The 18,354-nt window shown below is 54.3% G+C and overlaps 1 protein-coding gene across 1 annotated transcript; it reads right to left on the minus strand.

The window, feature by feature from the left end:
• Positions 1 to 7,168: 7,168 nt before the first annotated feature.
• Snx33 (sorting nexin 33) lies at positions 7,169 to 17,909 on the minus strand. Its single transcript, XM_047540168.1, has 2 exons — positions 14,632 to 17,909; positions 7,169 to 7,939 (listed from the first exon to the last, which is right to left on the minus strand). The coding sequence occupies exons 1-2, from the start codon at positions 16,097 to 16,099 to the stop codon at positions 7,686 to 7,688; spliced, it is 1,722 nt and encodes a 573-aa protein (XP_047396124.1). The 5' UTR covers positions 16,100 to 17,909; the 3' UTR covers positions 7,169 to 7,685.
• Between the last annotated feature and the right edge of the window lie 445 nt (positions 17,910 to 18,354).

The following is an 18,354-nucleotide window of genomic DNA, read 5'->3' on the forward strand; positions in this document are numbered from 1 at the left end:
CACCAGGCAAGCATAGTGGCAGCTCGTGCCCAGTGATGAGAGAACTCAGGGGCACTCTGCCACTGAGCTACATTCCCAGCCCTTTTTATTCTTTGAGATAGGGTTTTGCAGTAAGTTGCCGAGACTGGTCTTGAACTTGTGATCCTCCTGCCTCAGGCTCCCGAGTCACTGAGATTACAGGCGGGTACCACTACGCCTCGCTTGGGATCTCTTTAGGCACTAACAAGCTTTGCTTATGAATGTGGTATGGAGTGTGAGAGAAAGAAAAAAGCTAATCATGATTCCAAGACTGGGCCTGACCTCCAGGCAGAGAGGTGTTGCCTTTTCCAGGCTGAGAAAGCCAAGGATATGCTTGTGCTATCAAATGGTAACAGGCACCAAATGTCACTGCAGGGACATGCATGCAGGTGGACACACTGACAGCAACCACACAGTATGCACATACTCGGTACCAGGCACAAGCACAGACGCCATCACCTCACCTCTGCCCCGCCCCTACTCCATGGAAGCCCCAGAGCCAGAGCCCTTCTCCCCTCTCTAGCTCAGCCCCAGCTCTCACAAGTCCCCCATCAGCATTTCCTGAGGGTGCTCACTGTCCCCATCTTGGCCCCTGGAGAAAAGATGCTCCTAACAGTTCTTCATAGAGACCAGAGTCTTGTTCCTGCCCCTCTTCACGTTCCTGTCCTCCCTTGACCAGCCCCCTCTGAGGTCAGAGCTTGCTCCCACACCTCAGTCTGACCCTATATAAAAATATCATTCAGCCAGACATGATGGCGCACACCTGTATCCCAGTAGCTCCAGAGACTCAGGCAGGAGGATTGCAAGTTCAAGGCCAGCCTCCACAACTTAATAAGACCCTCAGCAACTTAGCAAGACCCTATCTTAAAATTAAAAAAAAAATTTTTTTAAAGAACTTGGGAGGTAGCTCAGTGGTAAAATCCTCCTGGGTTCCATCCTCAGTACTCCCACCCCCCATAAAAAGAAAGAAAGAAAGAAAATAATTACTCAATAAATATTTGCTCAGCACTCTCTGCAGGCCAAACCCTCTGCCCTTCCGCCTACTGACATGAGGACATAGTCACCTCCACCCAATATTTGCCACCTACCCCCACCTGTCCTGTGGCCACCTGCCCTTCTTCTTCCTCATTCCCATATAATCCCAGCGCCCCTGCATTCACTCTGAGGCAGAAGAGAGGCCCTAGTCTCGCCCAGTTCCACCAGCCTTGGAAAGGACATGGCTCTGGTGCAGGCAGACCTCAGCCTGGGCCTGCCCAGGGCAGCTGCTCAACCTCACACGCTCGCCTGACTCAGGGCCTCTGAGCCATTGTCTGCTGGAGAATGTTAGCCGTAGGGATTCTTACTTTCCAGACAGTCGTGGGTGATGAGATAACTCATGGTAGGCACTTTGCCCGAGGCCCAGCACACAGTAAGACTGAAATACTGGCAGCTGTTGTATCCTTAGGCCCACCCCCGCCTGGCTGGCCTCTCTGGCTTTGAGAATGCTGCACACCTTGCGTAGAGAAAGTGCTTACCTTCATGAACTTGGTCACAGTGATCACCATTACTAGAGTGGTGTTGGAGGAACTGAGGCTGAGCGGTGACCTTGCTTTAGATCGCCTAGTAACTCCATTAATGGGAGGCCTGGATTGTGAGCCTGAATCTCTTACCTCATGGCCCGTGCATTGGTAATATATGTGGCTCGATGGACCCTTCCACTCACACCAATGACTCTCAAGATAGCCAGGAACCCCAAGGAGACTGATTGTTCCCCACGGAGACTTGGCAACATGGGCCAGGCCCCAGTCCCCCATCTTCTATTTGCAGCCTTCCAGGGATGCCAGGATTCTTGGCCCTGCCTCTCTCTAGGGTGCACTGGCTCTGGTGATGCTGATAATCCCAGTCACTCCTTGCTGAGCACTTGCTACATGGGTGCTACCCATCTGATGCATTTCATTCATGGAAACCTCCCAACAGTCACGTGGACCTCCATGACACAAATGGGCAAACAGAAGCACAAGCCGTTAAGAACATCCCTGGAGCAGGTGTGCATGGGAGGATTTGCACTTGGCTCAGCCACTCTGTGGTCCTGGCCCTGTGGTGGAGGCGAAGGAGCTGGAGCCTGTTGCTACTGGGGGAGAGCAGGGTTATTGGTTGAGTCTCACACTGACCCCACCCAAAGCTCTCCTGCCAAATGACAGCAAGGGGGGCTTGGGTCAGCCCAGAACAGGCTCCAGGGGCCTCCACACTCCAGCCAGCTTCCAATTTCTGCCCCAGACACTGGCCATTTGCTTCTCAGCACGAGTGGCCCAGGCCAGGGTACTGTCTCAGCCCGTCCTTACCTGCTCCACCTCCCTCGCTGAGCTCCATTTCCTGTCCTGTAAAATGATGTTGATAATCTCCTGCACACAGGGGAATTATGAAATAATAGCCATCCAGTGTCCACCAGGGGCTGCAATGGGGAAGCACAGGAACCCCATAGAGATGGGAAGATCCAGGAACAATGGGAATTATACATACCCCTTCCCGAGTTAGAACCCCAAAGATGCAGTCAGATGCCAGATGCCAAGGGGTTGCCCAGGGCGTCTAAGCAGCCCAGAGCTCCCTGTGCTTGACTGTGAGGTGGTACCTGTGGAATCGTGACCACGAGCCACAGAGGGGACCACAAGCCACAGGAGAGACCTTTGCCAAGAGGGAAGATGATGAGAGGGCCCAGGACCTAACCATAGGGTCAGTGCCAAGGTCCAGCTCTGCAAGAAGCGACCTCTAATGTTTGCAGCCAGGGGTGGGAGGTAGGGTGGAAAAGAAAAGGAAAAAGAAAAGAAAAAGAGTCAAAAGCAAAATCAATACATTTTAATTAAATATCTACAAGAAAAGACATTGTCGAGTGGTAAAATGAACCCTTTCAATGTGGAGTGCAGGCAAATTTGAATATGTGGGATTCAGCCTCTGAAAATCAAAGTCAGGGGACCTTCCTAAGGTCTCCACATGTGCCATCCCTAAAACTTACGTGCAACCCCAGGGAAAGGAGCCCTCCTCAAATTATTTGAGATTACCATGTGTAGGTGGGTGGCGAGCAGAAGAGAAATTTAGGGCAGACTAAAAAAATGAAGTTCTGCTCCTCACACGTGTTCCTTTGTAAATGGAGCTCTTGAGTCACTGTGGATGACACCGTGCAGTGCTGTCCTCATCTCTTCTCCCTGGGGACTGCTGAGACTTGCCCTACCCTCCAACCCCGCTTCACATTTTAACAGTTGGTTCACCAGCCTCCCAGTCTTTCAGAACTCTGGAGCAGAGGATCTGCCGATTAATTTGTCAATGTGGCTTTAAGGAACGAAGCCAGAGAGCTGGGTTCAAGTTCAGCCCTACCCATCCTTGCTGTGCGATCCTAGGAGGGTCCCATCCTCCCTTTGGCCAAGTCTGTCTCTGTGAAATGGAATGGTGATGCCGACCAGGGCTGGTGTGGGGGTGCAGGAGGTCACAGCTACATGAGACACTGTTTTTTTTTGCTTTTTATACAGACTGGACTGCTTCAGGCTTGGGGTTTGACTAACAAAACCAAACCAAAAGAAAAAGGTTTGTGCAAAACCACGTTGAACCATGGGCCTGGGTATCACAATCAGTCCTTCTGAGCTATGTCGGGAGGAGGTGAATTTTGATTCCCCCGCCATGGTCTTCTTGCCAGGACTCACCGTCTGTCTCCTTTTGTCCCAGCCCTCACTGATGGGAAAGCAGGTTCATGTGGGTGGGGAGCTTCGAGGGCTTGGCTCCTGAAGGCCTGAGTCAGCGGGCAGGCGGGCAGGGCGGGGTGGCCCAGTCCTCACATGCTCGGGAGGACTTGATGCAGGAATGTTCCTCCCGCCTGGGTGCAGGCCCTGCCCACTGCATCCTGGCTCCTGCTCTCATGGACACTAAGCTTAGCTCAAGCTGGAGAGATGGGAGATGGCTGGAACTTTGTTAGGAGGGTTCAGCCAGGAGCCTTCAGATCAGCCTGGCCCTAGAGATTGGCCCAGGATGCAATAGGGCCAGGCCACAAAGCCTGCCCAGAGTTGGGCTCTGGCCCTGGAGCATCCCCCACCCTGCTGGATGAGGTGGCCAGCTATCAGCACTCACTAGGCCTCAGGGTCACTGTCTATGCAATGAGTTGAACTTGATGTTACCTGTTCATCCCAACTACACACCCAGACCTCTAAGGGTATGTGCCTGTACATGGTACTTGTGACTTCCTCTATTCCCCCTCAGGGACAACCCTCCTTCAAGGCTGTTTGTCCCTCAAAGTTCTCTTAAATCTCTGATGAGCTAGGGGTATGAGAAGTGGCACAGACACATCCAGCACAGCTACGTTCATGTGACATCTTTGTTATGTCCATGTGTGACTATGTGTATCACTGTAAGGATAGGACCGTATACACAGAACTGTGCTGTGGCTATGTGTGACAAAGTGCCTGAGACAGATGCCATTAACAGCATGTGTGGCTGTGGTTGTGAACATGTGGTGGGTGTGGAGGTGTGGCTGGGAGGCAACTCCATGTGCAAGTGAGCACACGTGTGTGTGGCCAGGTGTGGCACAGTGGGCAGGTTGTGTGACTGCACGTGGTTGTGCCTGCTTTGAACTGTGTGTCTGCAACTGTGTGATTCTGTCTGTGACTGCGTGGATGTGTGAATGACCATGTGGCTCTGCCACCGGGCTGCCACAGTCACTTGGCTCTCCCAGGCTTGGCTCTGCTCCAGTCAATAGCATCGTCATGGCACAGTGGCTCGCAGTCCTCCTGTGTCCAGGAGGTGACAGGATGCAGGATCTGAGGTCTGCCTCCATCCCCAACCCCCACATGAAGCCACGAAGCAGACTCTTCCTGGGTTGGGCCAAGATTGGGGACCAGGGGTCCCCCACCCCCACTCCAGGTCTTGGTAGCTGCCCAAGACAGAAAGAGAGGCCTTGTTGTCCACCCCTCTCAAAGTGAGGGAGGAAACTAGAGGCAGCTGGGCCCAGCTCAGTCTGGAACATCTGCCTGGCTTGTGACTAAGGCCAGCAAGCCCTGCTACCACCAGCAAGCCCCCACCAACGGGTCCCCCAGTCTCCTGCTCTGAGGGGCTCCAGCTAATGCAGAACAATCCCCAAATTCCCCCAACACCCTAACCCATACTGACTGAAAGGAACCAGAAAGCGGGACTGTGACATCCCTGTTTTCCCCACATATACCTGCCCCCGCCTCAGACCTCAGGATGCCTGCAGCAGGCCTGGCCCATCCCACGTCTTCACTTCTGGGGTTCTCCTAGGTCCAAGCCCCTCTGCAGAAGTTGCCCTGAGGATGGCAGGCGTGGGAGGTGGTTCCCTCTCAACGAAGCAACATAAGAAGGCAACACTACTCCCCAGGGCAGGAAGCATTAACCGGGGGCTTTCCAGGCACTGTGGAATATGAGGAGCATTCCATACTGCCCAGGAAGAGACCGCTCCCAATGCTCAGAGTCCCCTCTCAGAATGCTGCATGGAAGTCAAAGCTGAGAAGAGGCTAAGGGTGGGAAGTTCCTCAGATGGGTTTGGAAAATGAAGGAAGGAGGGCAGGGAGGGGAAAATTCCTCAGAAAGTCCCAGATCTGACCTAATTTTGATCCAGTTCCAGGGGGACCCATTCCAGAAGTTCCTCTGAGGACATTTTGCCCTGAATGGGGAGCCCTGCCCTGAGTGGGGCCACTTCCCCTCTCCCTGCCACACGCTCTCTGGCCCCTGGCCTGGCCAAAGCCTTCCTGGTGGCCCTGACCATGGAAGTGCCACCTCTACCACACTCCCACCTAAGTCCCCAACACTTCTGAAGAAGGGCCATGTTTCACCAGCATACTTCTCTCCTCTCTGGAGGAACAATTCCTATCCCTTGATCAGGGAACCCCCAGGGCATGGCTTTGGGTCCTATTCAATTTCCAACATGGAAGCCACTGCAGGGTTGAGCACCCAGGACTGATTGACGAGGGACACAGTTTCCAAGTGTCTCCCTCACTCCTCCTGGACTGGGGCTTTTCAGAGGCAAGGCCAGGACATGGCTCCCTTGGGACAGCAACAACCTGGGACTATCCTGGGCAAGGTCTCCTAGCCTTCCTCCTGCAACCCTCAGTACAGAGGTTATAGCACAGTCAAACCCGTGCATGGGACCCCAGCCATCTTAGATAGAGAGTGAGGTTTGGGAAGGCAGTAAGGCCAGCTTGGGGGCCAGGGCCACCTCTGGCTCCAACCACCAGCCAAGTCCTCCCTCTCCCTTTCCACACTCTAGTAAATTCTGTGCCGCCATGACTGCCAAATCTGGTCCAGTGGCTCCCAGGGACAATTCAGGTTCTATCCTTCCCCCACCCTCACCTCCTTCTAGGATCCAAACAGAAAAAGTCATGCTTCTCTCAACTTAATTATAACAGTTTATCAAGAAACAAGACAGAAAAGAAGATTGAAGCAGCAGCCGCTGGAGCAGACCACGACCTCCTGGGTGGGCAGAAGTGGCAGGGTCAGCTAACCCAACAGCTGCTGGCCCACACCCTGGTGTAGGGGAGGGGGCAGTCACCCCTGCAGGATGTAAACAGGTGGGAGACAGAACAATCTGACCAGGAGCAAGGACTCCCTCACAGTGAGGCTGGCCGAGGGCAGGGGGCCTGGAACCTCTTCTTTTCTCACCTTAGGTTTCCTACTGTGCAACGTGAAGGAGTCAAGAAGAAAGTGTTGGGGTGGGGGCCAGGGACCCTTGGAGCCTCAGATCTAAGCCTGTTTGGGGTAGAGAGAGTTACTGCTGGTGAATTCAAATATCTAGGACCTTTGGGACTCTCCTTTAGGGAAGTGCCACCAGGGCCCTGGAGTCCATGGCTTGTCTCCGCACCTTTAACCCAGAGAGGGAAGGGTGCTACATGGTCCTCTAACCAAGGGAAGGTTGGGGCTCAGAAGTGGGGGGAGACAGAAGCCTACAGGAAGAAGCTGGCCTGCAGCCCCTCCTGCAAGGGATGGGATGGGGCAGGGAAAGCCAGGGACATATGAGCAAAGACCTTTCCTCTGCCATAGGCCAGAGTCCCCATGAAGGGGGTGTCAAACTTGCTTGGGAAAGGTAAAGGGAAGAAAAGCCCGTGTTGGTCCTCTCCCACAAATGTCCTTCTCCCCATTTACAGTCTGGCAGGTCCTTTCATTCTTCAAGACACTGCTCTATGGTGTCTCCTCTGTCCAGCAAAATGTTGTGGTCCCTCCTGTGAGCTTCTACCTGTCACATTACATGGCCTTTGCCTGTTGTGTGTCTGACCCTCAACTTGGATGGAGATTCCTCCAGGGCATGCTTGTCACAGCTTGTGTGCCCATGTCTGATCCAGGGCCACTGTGGGCCTGGGTAATTGCTGAATGAATGGGGTGGTGGCCAGATGAGTGTGCACAACAGGCTCAGGGGAAGCTGACCCTGGCCTAGCCTTTAGTGATTAACCAGAAGCCTGGGCTTTGGCCTGGAGGGTTCCCAGCTCCATTTTCACCCCTGCTGTGCCCCATCTTTAAAGTGGGGGAACTACTCCAGGGGCACCTGTGACTCCTCCAAAGCCCCCTCTCCCAGAAGGAGGAAGAAGCTGCTTACCTCACCCGCCCCAAGTCCCCGCAACCACTGCTGGTGCAGGGAGGTCTGAAGTGAGGTGAACTGTAGTGACCAGACCTTAGGGTGGGGAGGGACCGGGTGCATGTGGTCAGAGGTGGTCGTACATGCGCAGGGTCTTCTCCAGTTGCTGGCCCACCCGCTGGTAGAAAAGGATCTGCTGGCGCAGGTAGTTCTGCATCATGTGCTTGAAGTCGAGCTCACGGCGCTGGTGGAAGTGGTTCATTTCAGCCTGCAGGGCAAAGCCCACCACACGGCAGCGTCTGCGAATGCCATCTGCCTCGTCCTGTGCCATGCGGCCCTCGTCGCTCATGCGCTGGCTCTCCTTCACCTTGGCAAAGGCACCTGGATGGCAAAGTGGAGGACAGGCAGGTTAGGGCTTGAGCCTCCGCTCTCTGCTCCCTGTGTGTTCCCCCGACCGCCATCAAAGGCAGACGACATCTTCATCGGCTTGATTCAGTCCTTACCCCTGGACTCTAGACCCACAGCCCAGCCACCTGGCTGTCTCCACCAGGGTGTTCCCTCAGCCCCTCCTAACCAGGACTCACCATCTTCTCTCCAAACCTACAGCACCAACAGCAGGTGGCCCCACTCAGTCAGAGTCCTGCTAATGGATTTATTTCCAGGACTGGGCAGTCCCTGTCCCTTCTCACCACAGGCCTCGCCATCTCACACTGACTCCGAATTCAGACCAGGTCTCAGCTCCACCAGGAAGCCTTCTCTGTACTGTTTGGCCTCCACAGGCCCTCCTGGTGACACCAAGCTCCCTGTGACTTCTCTGCCCACCTGCCTGGGGCAGAGGTGGTTGGATGAGTTCAGGGCCTATCCTATCTTATGTTCCCTAGTTCTCAGAACCAGGTCTGGCCCACAGCAGATCCTGATACAAGTCTGCTCAAGAGACTGACCCCATCCCTGTGCTGCGACAGCAGTCCCCACCCTTGGTCCAGTCTGTCTGTCTTGCAGTACTCCAAGATATTCCCCAAGCTGGGGACCTTCCCTGGCTCTCCACTGCCCTCAGATCAAGGTTCACACCTGTTCCCCTGGCCCAAGAGGCTTCTGGGAGTCAGTCCCTGTATGCATTCCAATCTGACCCACGTTCACCAAACCCTCCCAGCTCTTCCCTACCTTCATACCTCTGCCTGCTGGATCCCTATCCATAATTCAAGGCCCAGATCAGGTGCCACTTCTATACCAGAGCCTTCCCAGTACCCCCAAGCAGCATGCCTTCCCTATCTCATCTATCCTGTCTCCCCACCCTGCCCATCATACTGCTGAGTCTAAAACTGTACTTCAAAGGTCACCTGATATGTCTCCCCCACATAGAGGCTCTGCCCACTCCTCACCCCAGCCCCTGGAAAACAGAGGAGACTATTGTAGTAATCAGGTGACAGATGGAGGGTAGGTGATAAACCTGAGCAGGAGACCCAATATGGAGGAATCTGAATGAATCAACAAGCAATGGTTAATGAATTTCAGTTCTGAATTATAAGGCACTTGACTACTGCATTTAAGCCAGTGGGAAGAGGAGGCCGTTTGCCTTGCCTGCACCCACTCCTGCGGGACTGAGATGGAACCCCCGTGCAAAGAGGATGGAGGTGGGAAGAGAGCATCTTCCCTCCAGCTCCTCAAGAGCATCCACCACACACACCCAGCACATTCATTATCCATGCTTTGCCGCTTCGCCTTTAAGGAGGGCTCTTGAGGACCTTCTAGATGGTATTCTTTTTATTCGCACTTAAGGTGTCGGATACATTCAAAGCGCATTTGCCGAACGCTTACTACATGCAGCCCAGAGGTACTCACACAGCACCCAAAAGAAATCCGTAGTCTGGGCTGGGGTTGTGGCTCAGTGGTAGAGCGCTTGCCTATCACAGGTGAGGCACTGGGTTCCATCCTCAGCACCACATAAATATAAATAAAAGTATTGTCTTCATCTACAACTAAAAAATTAAAAAAAAAAAAAAAAAGAAATTCATAGTCCCCAGTTCCTAACCTTCTCCACCCTCTACCACCCTCCCACTCCACCTTCTGCCCCTGTTCCATCCCAACAGCCCAGCCCTGGGAGCGGAATAGGGATCACACTGAGGCCCAGTCCTCACATGTAGGGTATCACCCCTCTACTGCTATAAGAGGAAGCTGAGGTCCTAAGGGACAGAGACTCACGTAGGGGTTCGCAGACTCCTTTCTGCCCCATGAGTGGGGTGTGCCTGGCCGTCCACAGCTGGAAGATGGACACCCTCTCTGCTGGGTCCAGACAATGGACATAGGGATTTGAAAAGGTCCCAGGGAGGAGGGTTCATAAGAAGAAAGGCAGAAAATAGGGCTGGGAGTGGTGGTTCATGCCTGTAATCCCAGAGACTTGGGAAGTTGAAGGAGGAGGGCTGCGAACTCAAGGGCAGCCTCAGTAACTTAGTGAGACCCTGTCTCAAAATCAAAAAAAGAAAAGAAGGGGCTGGGGATGTGGCTCAGTGGTAAAGTGCCTGTGGGTTTAATCCCTAGGAAGGAAGGAAGGAAGGAAGGAAGGAAGGAAGGAAGGAAAGAAAGAAAGAAAAAAGGAAAGAAAGAAAGAAAGAGAGAGAGAGAGAGAGAGGGAAGGAGGGAGGGAGGGAGGAAGGAAGGAAGGAAGGAAAGAAAGAAAAAGAAGGAAAGAAAAAAGGAAAGAAAGAAAGAAAGAAGAAAGAAAGAAAGAAAGAAAGAAAGAAAGAAAAGAAAAGAAAAGAAAAGAAAGGCAGACTGGGAATGTAGCTCAGTTGGTAGAGTGCTTGGGTTCAATCCCTAGCACCACCAAAAAAAAAAAAAAAAAGATAGATTGATTTCTTTCTCTCTCTCTCTTTTTATATATATGTATAATATATATATATTTAATATATATTATACATATTTATATGTATAAAATATATATGTATAAATATATATAGAGAGAGAGGTGTTGGAGGAGAGAAGGAAGGAGAGGAGAAGGAAAGAAGAAAACAAACAGTAGGACAAAAAAATGGGGCTAAGTTTCAGCAAAAGGGACTTACCTGAAGGGGAGACACAGGAGCCTGGATTCCACCTGCTTGCATAAATTTGGGGGCAGTGGAGGTACATCTATACTCAAGAGGGGTTTTCCTGCCCATGACCTTGGAGGAAGGGAAGGTCTCTTTTGCTGATGAGGAGACTGTGACCCAAAGAGCAAGAATGAACCTATTGCAATTGCTAGGTATCCACAGGCAGGCAGGGGATGGGGATGGGGTCAAAGGTTGCAGGGGTGGGGACAGGCAGAGGCCCCATCCTGCTCTCTGTCACTTTCTCACCCTGTGACTCAGTTCTGGAGCCAGGATCAGTTAAGGCTAAGAGGTTCCACCCAACAGGCTGGGAGTCAGGGTTCAGGCCTGTTCAGCATGCCCTCTACATTCTATTTAGGACTTGACCTGGAAGTCCCCTAGGGTTGTCCCCTGCCTTGGCACACTGGGGCCCAGGAATGAGGAAGGGAGAGTTGAAGCCCACCAGCTGTGCAGCCCCAGGGTCCCAAAAATGTTTCCTAAGCTCCATATTCAAACCATCTTGCTTCTATCTTACGAAGGTAGCTACTACCTGCCCAAGTTGGGGGAAGGAGGGCTGAGTCCTAGTCCCAGCTTTATCCCCTTCACTAAACCACTGCTCTCACCTGAGCTGCTGGTCTCCTTGCTGTTAAATGGGACAAGTCACATTAGACGTGATGCTCCTAACAACTGCTCACAACAGTTTAGTACTTTACAGATTCCACGTCTGTAAAATGAGATGCCACACTAGTTAAGGTTTAACTGAACTGGTATATGTAAGTGCTAAGGGTTGTGCCGGACAAGACCAAGAGCTCAGGGTACTGTGTGCTCTGGTGGTGGCTCATGGCAGCACTATTCTGTTTATAAAACCTAGGAGAAGCTGGGTGCAGTAGCACATGCCTATAATCCCAGCAACTCTGGAGGCTGAGGCAGGAGGATCATAAGTTTTAAGGCCAGCCTTGACAACTTGGTGAAAACCTGTCTAGAAATAAAAATAAAAATAAACAGGGCTGGGGATGTAGCTGGTAAAATGCCTCTGGGTTCAATGTCCAGTAATACACACACACACACACGTACACACACAAAAGTGCCTCGGAGAAGAGGTAGAGGAAGGATCAGATGATAGCTCAGAATCCACAGAGGCAGAACCCAACTACCTGTCTGTCCTCCAGGCAAGAGCAAAGTTCACATTGTCTTGGCCATGCTATGAGCTCCAGGGTGGTCCTGCACTTAGGATGCCAAATGAGTTAGTGCTAGAGTACCTCCTTCTTTCCTCCTTCCCCTCTGGCTCATCTCCCTCAGCTATCCATCCCTTGAGAACTGCTTCCTCCATCTATCTGGCAGCAGAAATAGCCTGGGCTGGGGAGTCAGACACACCTGGACTCCAATGCCTGTTCTGCTTATCAAATCACCTCAGTGTACCTCATCTGGAAAGCGGGGGATCACACCAGCCTGCAGGACTGAGCCTGCCCTTGTGGGCTCTCAGGAGGGGACCACAGGCCCTGGCTTGCCCTGGGAAGTCACTTTCTTCTTGTTGTTCCAAGATAACCTTTACTAACTAGGGCCCCTTTCATCCCCCAAACTGCCCCAGTTTTGATGTTAATTACATGATGGTTGTTCCCAAAGGAGACCCCTGGACTGGGCTCCAGGCGCTGGGCCAATGCACAGAACAGGCTGAGCCTCAGCTCAGCTCCCATTTTATTAATGTGGAGACTGAGGGGAGAAGACTTCCCAAGTCAAGTTTACTTGAAGTTTACTTCAGAAGTCAAGTTTACTCCTCACCTGGGTCTCCACTATCTGTCTCTCCTACACACTCATCACTTGTTCAGATGTCCAAGAGGACAGACAGAATCCCAGGGACCCAGGACCCTTGCTGGGTCTTGCTGTGGGAGGGCTCCATCCACAGGGCCAGTATGGGACCCCCTCAGGCTGTCCCCACAGCCTGCCCAGGTCTCTGGCAGACCAATTCCAAGCCCTAATCCCTGACTGTCTCTAGACTCCAGGCCAGAGCCTAGAACTCAGAGTAGGCCCAGGATAGCTTACCCTAGAGGGCATGTGATGGGGGTCCAGGTGAGGGAAGGTGGGCTAGTTTCTGCTTCAGGTTGCATAGTTGCTCCAAAGAATGATGATCCCTGACTCTCAGAAATACCTCCAGTGGAGACTCAGACATGGCTTCCCTCAGCTTTGTCTCCTTGCCTGGGGTCAAAAAGTCTGATCTGGCCTCACTCCCCACCTGCTTTGATCCAAGCCTGGGAGCCATGGGTGCCCTGGACATGGGGTTGCCCTCCTGTCCCAGCCCTGCCCTAGGCAAGGGTCCCCTGTCACTGCGTGGGAGCAGCTGTTTAATCATTGTGCCCAGCCTCCAGCTGCCCACACAGGAACACGCAACCCAAGGAGCTGGTTGAACCAGCTTTCCAGGCCCCGGTGCAGAGCGCGGCTCCACTTCTGCACAGGAGGCACCTACCCTACTGGGCCCCTAGCCACGGGCTGCCTCCCCTGGCCTCCCCTTGCCCAGAGCATAGAGCCAGACGGATCTAAGGCATCATTTTGCTTCTGGGCCAGACCCTCCCCAGGAGCCCCTTCCTGTCCCCTCCCTTGAAGGCCTGAGATCACTGTCCCCACCCCAACTTTTCTCATGGGTAGGAAACTAAGGCCCAGAAAAGCAAAGACACTTCCCAGGGACACAAGGCAAACCCGAAAAAGCCAAATTAGAATCAGGCCTTGGATCTCCTGGAGCTGAAAGGAGGAAGGAAGGTGGAGATGTGGGGATAGGGGACACAGGAGGGAGAGAAGGACACAGGACAAAGAGGACACAGGAGGGAGAGGAGGAGAAAGGGGACAAAGGCTGGGAGCTAGAATTCTGATAGTCAACCTCCTGCTGGCAAGGAGAGCCACTGGTTTACCCCAGACTCTGCTGGGTACCAAGGGTGAAGGGGTATTTGCTGTCCCCCAGGCTCATCTGTCTCTGGGCCCCACCCAGAGTCAAACTCCCCACCAAGCCAGGACTGACCTCAGGGCCTAGGGTCCAGGGAGCCAGTCCCACGCCCTGCAGACGTTCTTCTCGAGTTACCAAGCAGCCCCAGGGAGGACCACACCTCTCTCCCTCCTGATGTGTGCCCTCCCAACTGTCCTCAAGACTCCAACACCTGCCTGCACCTGCTGGGTCAGCCCCTGACTCACTCCTTAGACAAGAAGAGAAGACAGGCTTGGGAAGGGGGATTGGATGGGCCATGTGGGCAGTTCCCTGACCCCTGGTTCTGCTCCCCAACCCAGCCCAGCGCCCTTGTGTGACCCGGGATGAGTCATTTCCCTGGCAGTTCCTTGACATCCCCAACAGTAACAAGCAGGGGCCCATCCTGTCCCTCCCCCACAGAGGGGGCCATGAGAACTGAAAACATGGGGGCCTGGGAAGCAGCCAACATGAATGTGTCCTTGGGGAGGTACAGGAAAAAGGGACAGTCCCAGCTGTTCCATGGACTCCTGTGCAACCACTCTGCTGTGGACACAGGCTCCTTCATTTGCAAAATGAGAACAGAGATCCTCCTGCACAGATAGGGAACCCACAGATAGCGTGGAGTGGAGACACCAAGAGTCCGTTCTGAGGCTGCAGAGGTGGGGTCTGAGTTTATGAGAAGACGGGAATGCACACTGTGCTCTTTTATCCGGGTCTGGTTCTGTGTCCCCCTGAGCCCACGGGTTCCTCAAGGGCAAGGCCTGGGGTCTGGTCATCTCTGTGTTTCCAGAACCCTGCCTGGTACCTTGGGGCTTCATTCATGATGTCGAAAATGAGACAAAGAAAATGAATGAACTGACAAGAAGGTGTACACGGAACTCCATGAGGACAGGAACCAGGCCTGTCCACAATATCCCTGTACCTAGAACAGCACCCGCCACGTAGGCGCACGATTGCGATGGAGGCAGAAAGACTTGGTGAGCTGCTCCATTCCATTTCTGTGTCCCCAGGCTCCAGCAAAGCACCAGACTCAGGAAGGGTTGCCTGCCTGTACTGGGTCTTACCTTTCTGCAGGTGGATAATGTCTGGGAAGTTGGAGAGCAGGCCCTGGTAGAGAGACAGTGTATCCAGCATCTGGAAGAGGTCATTCTTGGGCTGCTCAGCGAACATCTCACCCACAGCTTCGTAGGTCCGACCGGTGTGCGAAATGGCACTGTTGAGGGCTTCAGAGCTAAAGGGGGGGTCCATCTGGAAAGCATGGCTGATGGCTTGGAAGGCACTGCCCAGCTTCTGGAATTCCTTGCGGAAGCCCCCCACATGCTTCCGCACCAGCTCTGATGCCACAGTGCTGAGCTGCAGGACACTGTCGTCCATCTTCTTGCTGAAAGCCTTGAACGTGTCCACACGGTCCTCCACATCCTGCAGGTCCTGGTGCTCTGTGGGGATCTGGAAGGTAAGCAGGAAGCTGGCGCCCACCATCTCGTCCCTTTCTGCCCTGCGTTTGCCCATCTTCCACTGCTTGGCATCCAGGCAGCTGAGGAAATGCTGGAAGCCCTCATACTGAGAGAGCACCGGGTGGCTGGTCATGTGGTCCATCCAGAGGATGAGACGCCGCTTCCGCTTCTCAATGAAGTCCTCCTCAAAGCGGCCTGTGGCCTGCTTCTCAGGCAGGTGGGGAACCGAGATGACAGTGAACTTGTGTAATAGGCGGTTATAGAGCCAATCAAAGTGTTTGTAGCGCCGGTAAACTGGTGAGCCAGCATGGGTAGGTGTGAGCTTGTAGGAGATATAGCTTTTGATGCCTTTGAACTTGGTCTGTTTGGTGGGGTCCTCTACAGAGCAGGCAAATGGGTGGGGGTTGGCCTTCCATTGGGGGCCACGAGGGCCCATTTCAATGGAGTATGTCTCAGCAATCTTGGCCATCATGGGCACATCCCCTAGGATGAAGGCCTCTACTCCAGAGCGCACAAAGCAGGAGAAACGGTTAAGGTTGCGTCCCACCACGCTGCCTCGCTTGGCAGATGCCAGGCTGTCCTGCCGCTCCAGGGGTGGCTTGGGCCGGAAGGCCATGTGTTGGCTGGGGTAGGCACCGGGGTAGGAGAGGTTGAGTGGGGGGTGCCCATTGGTACCCAGCCCGCCAGCCCGAGGCTCCTCCACTACTGTGCATCCATCGTCCCAGTCATCCCAGTCATCATCATCATCTTCCTCGAAGCTGCCCTGGTTTGAGAGGAAGCCACTGCCCCCACCACTTCTGACTGGGCTGGCCATGCTAGGGCCATACAAGCTCACCTGGGTGCCTGGAAAATCTGCAGGGCTGCTAGAGTAGTCAGCATGGTTGGGGCTGATGCCAGCAGAGACGATCTCCACGTAAGAGGCAGGGAAGAGTCCTGTCTCACCACGACTGTTCTGCCCCTGCAGCCAGCCATCCAGTGACGTCTCACTAAAGATGACCAGGTCTTCATCCTGCTGGATGCTGATTTCCTCCTTGTTCTCACTATGGAAGTCATAGAGGGCTCGGCCTTTCAGTGCCATGCTGGATAAAGAGGGAGGAGGGAAGGTCCTGCCCAGACAGGGATGCTCACCAGGGTGAGCACAAGAATGTACTCACGACTCGATGCCTGTTACACAGTTCAATCTCTCAGCCCCTAAGTGGGGTCTCAGCACCCACAGACTCTGTCCAGTCTCCCTCTCTTCAGAACAATGTCCATGGCTCAGAAACCACCTTATCAAGTCTCTGGGCATACGCCTGTGAGCAGGGAGGGCTCATGCCTGTGAGCAGAGAGGGCTCATGTCCATAGTCTTCCTCCCCTCCCTTGGCAGCCCCTGGGGAGGGGGGGTGTCTCTCCGCTTTCCACTCCCAGCAGAAAAGTCAAATAACCTGGAGAAACCAGCTCTGTGAGGACAAAAATTCGACACTTTCCACTGGAACAAAGTTCTAAAATAGACAAGAATCACTTGGAAACCACCGTCCCAGAAACCCGGGCAGAGCTCTTGCAGTCCCTCTGGCTCTGGGCTGCTTCTGGCGGCTCCGGCTTTGGGAGGCTCTCACATTCCTCTGCAGATCTGCCCCTTCCTCCTTCCTCCTCCTCCTGGGCCACTGGGTTTTCAAAAATCCAGAAAATCCAAGACGGGCAAGGAGAAAAGCAGCAGCCTCCTGAATCGAGTCCAAGGGTGGATGTGTCCGGCCTCACAACGAGCCAGGCCGGGAAAACAAGAGACGAGGCTTGCACAACAGGCCGCCAACTCCACGACCCTGGCGACTCGGCCGGGTCCCACCGGCTCCGGTTCCCCCTTCTCGCCCCAAAAGTGGCCGGCCCCCACCCCAGGAAAGGAGGGGGCGCGACGAGTCGCTCAGGCGACTTCTGGCCAGTCACTCAGTGGCCTCTTTTGTTTGCCTAATTCTCAGCAGTTTGAGCCTGAAGCTGACCCTGATCTGAGTCCAAGGACCCCAGTCCGGGGGTAACCCTAGCGGAAATCCGTCCCGGAGCCCGGGATTCACGACCCCCGTCCCCCACTCCTCGTGTCCCCAAACACTCAACAGTAGTTTGCAGAGGGAGCTCCTGTGAGTAGATGGTGAGGCTGGTGATTTGTCCGTCAGTCCTCCGCTCTGCCCTGCGGGGTCCCCGCTTGCACTTCTCCCGCACTCGCAGCCCCTCCGAGGCGCCGGCGAGAAGCCAGCTCCAAAACAAAACAAAACAAAAAAGGCGATTCCGGGAGGTGGCGTCCCAAGGAAGGAGGGAATAGCCGAAGGGGAGGTGGGGGGGGGTGAGGGAGGGAGGGAGGGAGAGAGGAAAAGCAGGCTGGGGAATTGGGCAAACTCCACCGCACTTCCGCGCGTCCCGCTTGGGCTGGGACAGCCCGGCTCCGCCCTCCAGCGGGCCGGGGGCTCTGGAACCCGGGCCCCTGCCCGATCCTCCGCGTCTGTTTCCCTGTGGCCCTCGCGCTCTGTCCTGGAGGTGAGACCGGGTAGACGATCCGGGAGTTAGTGGGTTGCGAGCCGCCACCCAGCCAAGCCGCCCGCGCGGAGAAACACCTCTAGCCCCAGGGCCTCAAGTGCCGCGCGGGGGAGCTCGCCAGCCGCGGCCGCCTCGCCTCCTGGACTCCGTCACCCTCCTGCCTTTTCCGTGACGCAAGTGCAGGAAAACTCCGAAAGTTTGCAAAGCGCGGGGTGGCCAGAAGGGCGCCAGAGCCGGGACGGGGTGGGGTGCACGGAGAGCCGCGCCCGCTGAAGGGGCCTCCTTCCCTTCCTGCTCCTCACTAGGGCTGCGTCTGTACTGGGCCGTGGCGCAGCTTAGGGATTGTTCTCTGGGTGGCCACCGCCTGCGCGGTAGCAGCCAACGCGACTCAGGCGTCCGACCTGGGATACCTTCTGCTGCGTGTCCCATTTCCTAGCCGGATAGAGCCAGGAACGCCTCTGTCCTGGGCAACTTCTTGGGGCTGGAGTGGGGGTGGGGTGTGCAAAATCCTGTATCTATAGCGACAGGGAACAAGCACAGACGCAGCTAGGTTCCCTGTTGCTTTGTGCTGAGACCGGGACTGATGCTCTGTGCTTTACCGCAGCAGCTAAGAGAGAGTCTTGCAGTGAAGACTTAGGAAGAAGAAAGCGTCTCGGACACTGATTCTGCTGGACACTGGGGAGAACAGTCCAAGTTCCTGCTAGGGATTTTCTATTTCCTCTTGTCTTTACTTCATCCATTCTGTCGCATTCATTTAGTCATGCATTTAAGAAACTAACAGGTGAGGATTGATGGTGCATGACTGTTGCTCTGGAGGCTGAGGCAGGAGGA

This window comes from Sciurus carolinensis, chromosome 2 (genome assembly GCF_902686445.1).
Source record: "Sciurus carolinensis chromosome 2, mSciCar1.2, whole genome shotgun sequence".
NCBI lineage: Eukaryota > Metazoa > Chordata > Mammalia > Rodentia > Sciuridae > Sciurus > Sciurus carolinensis.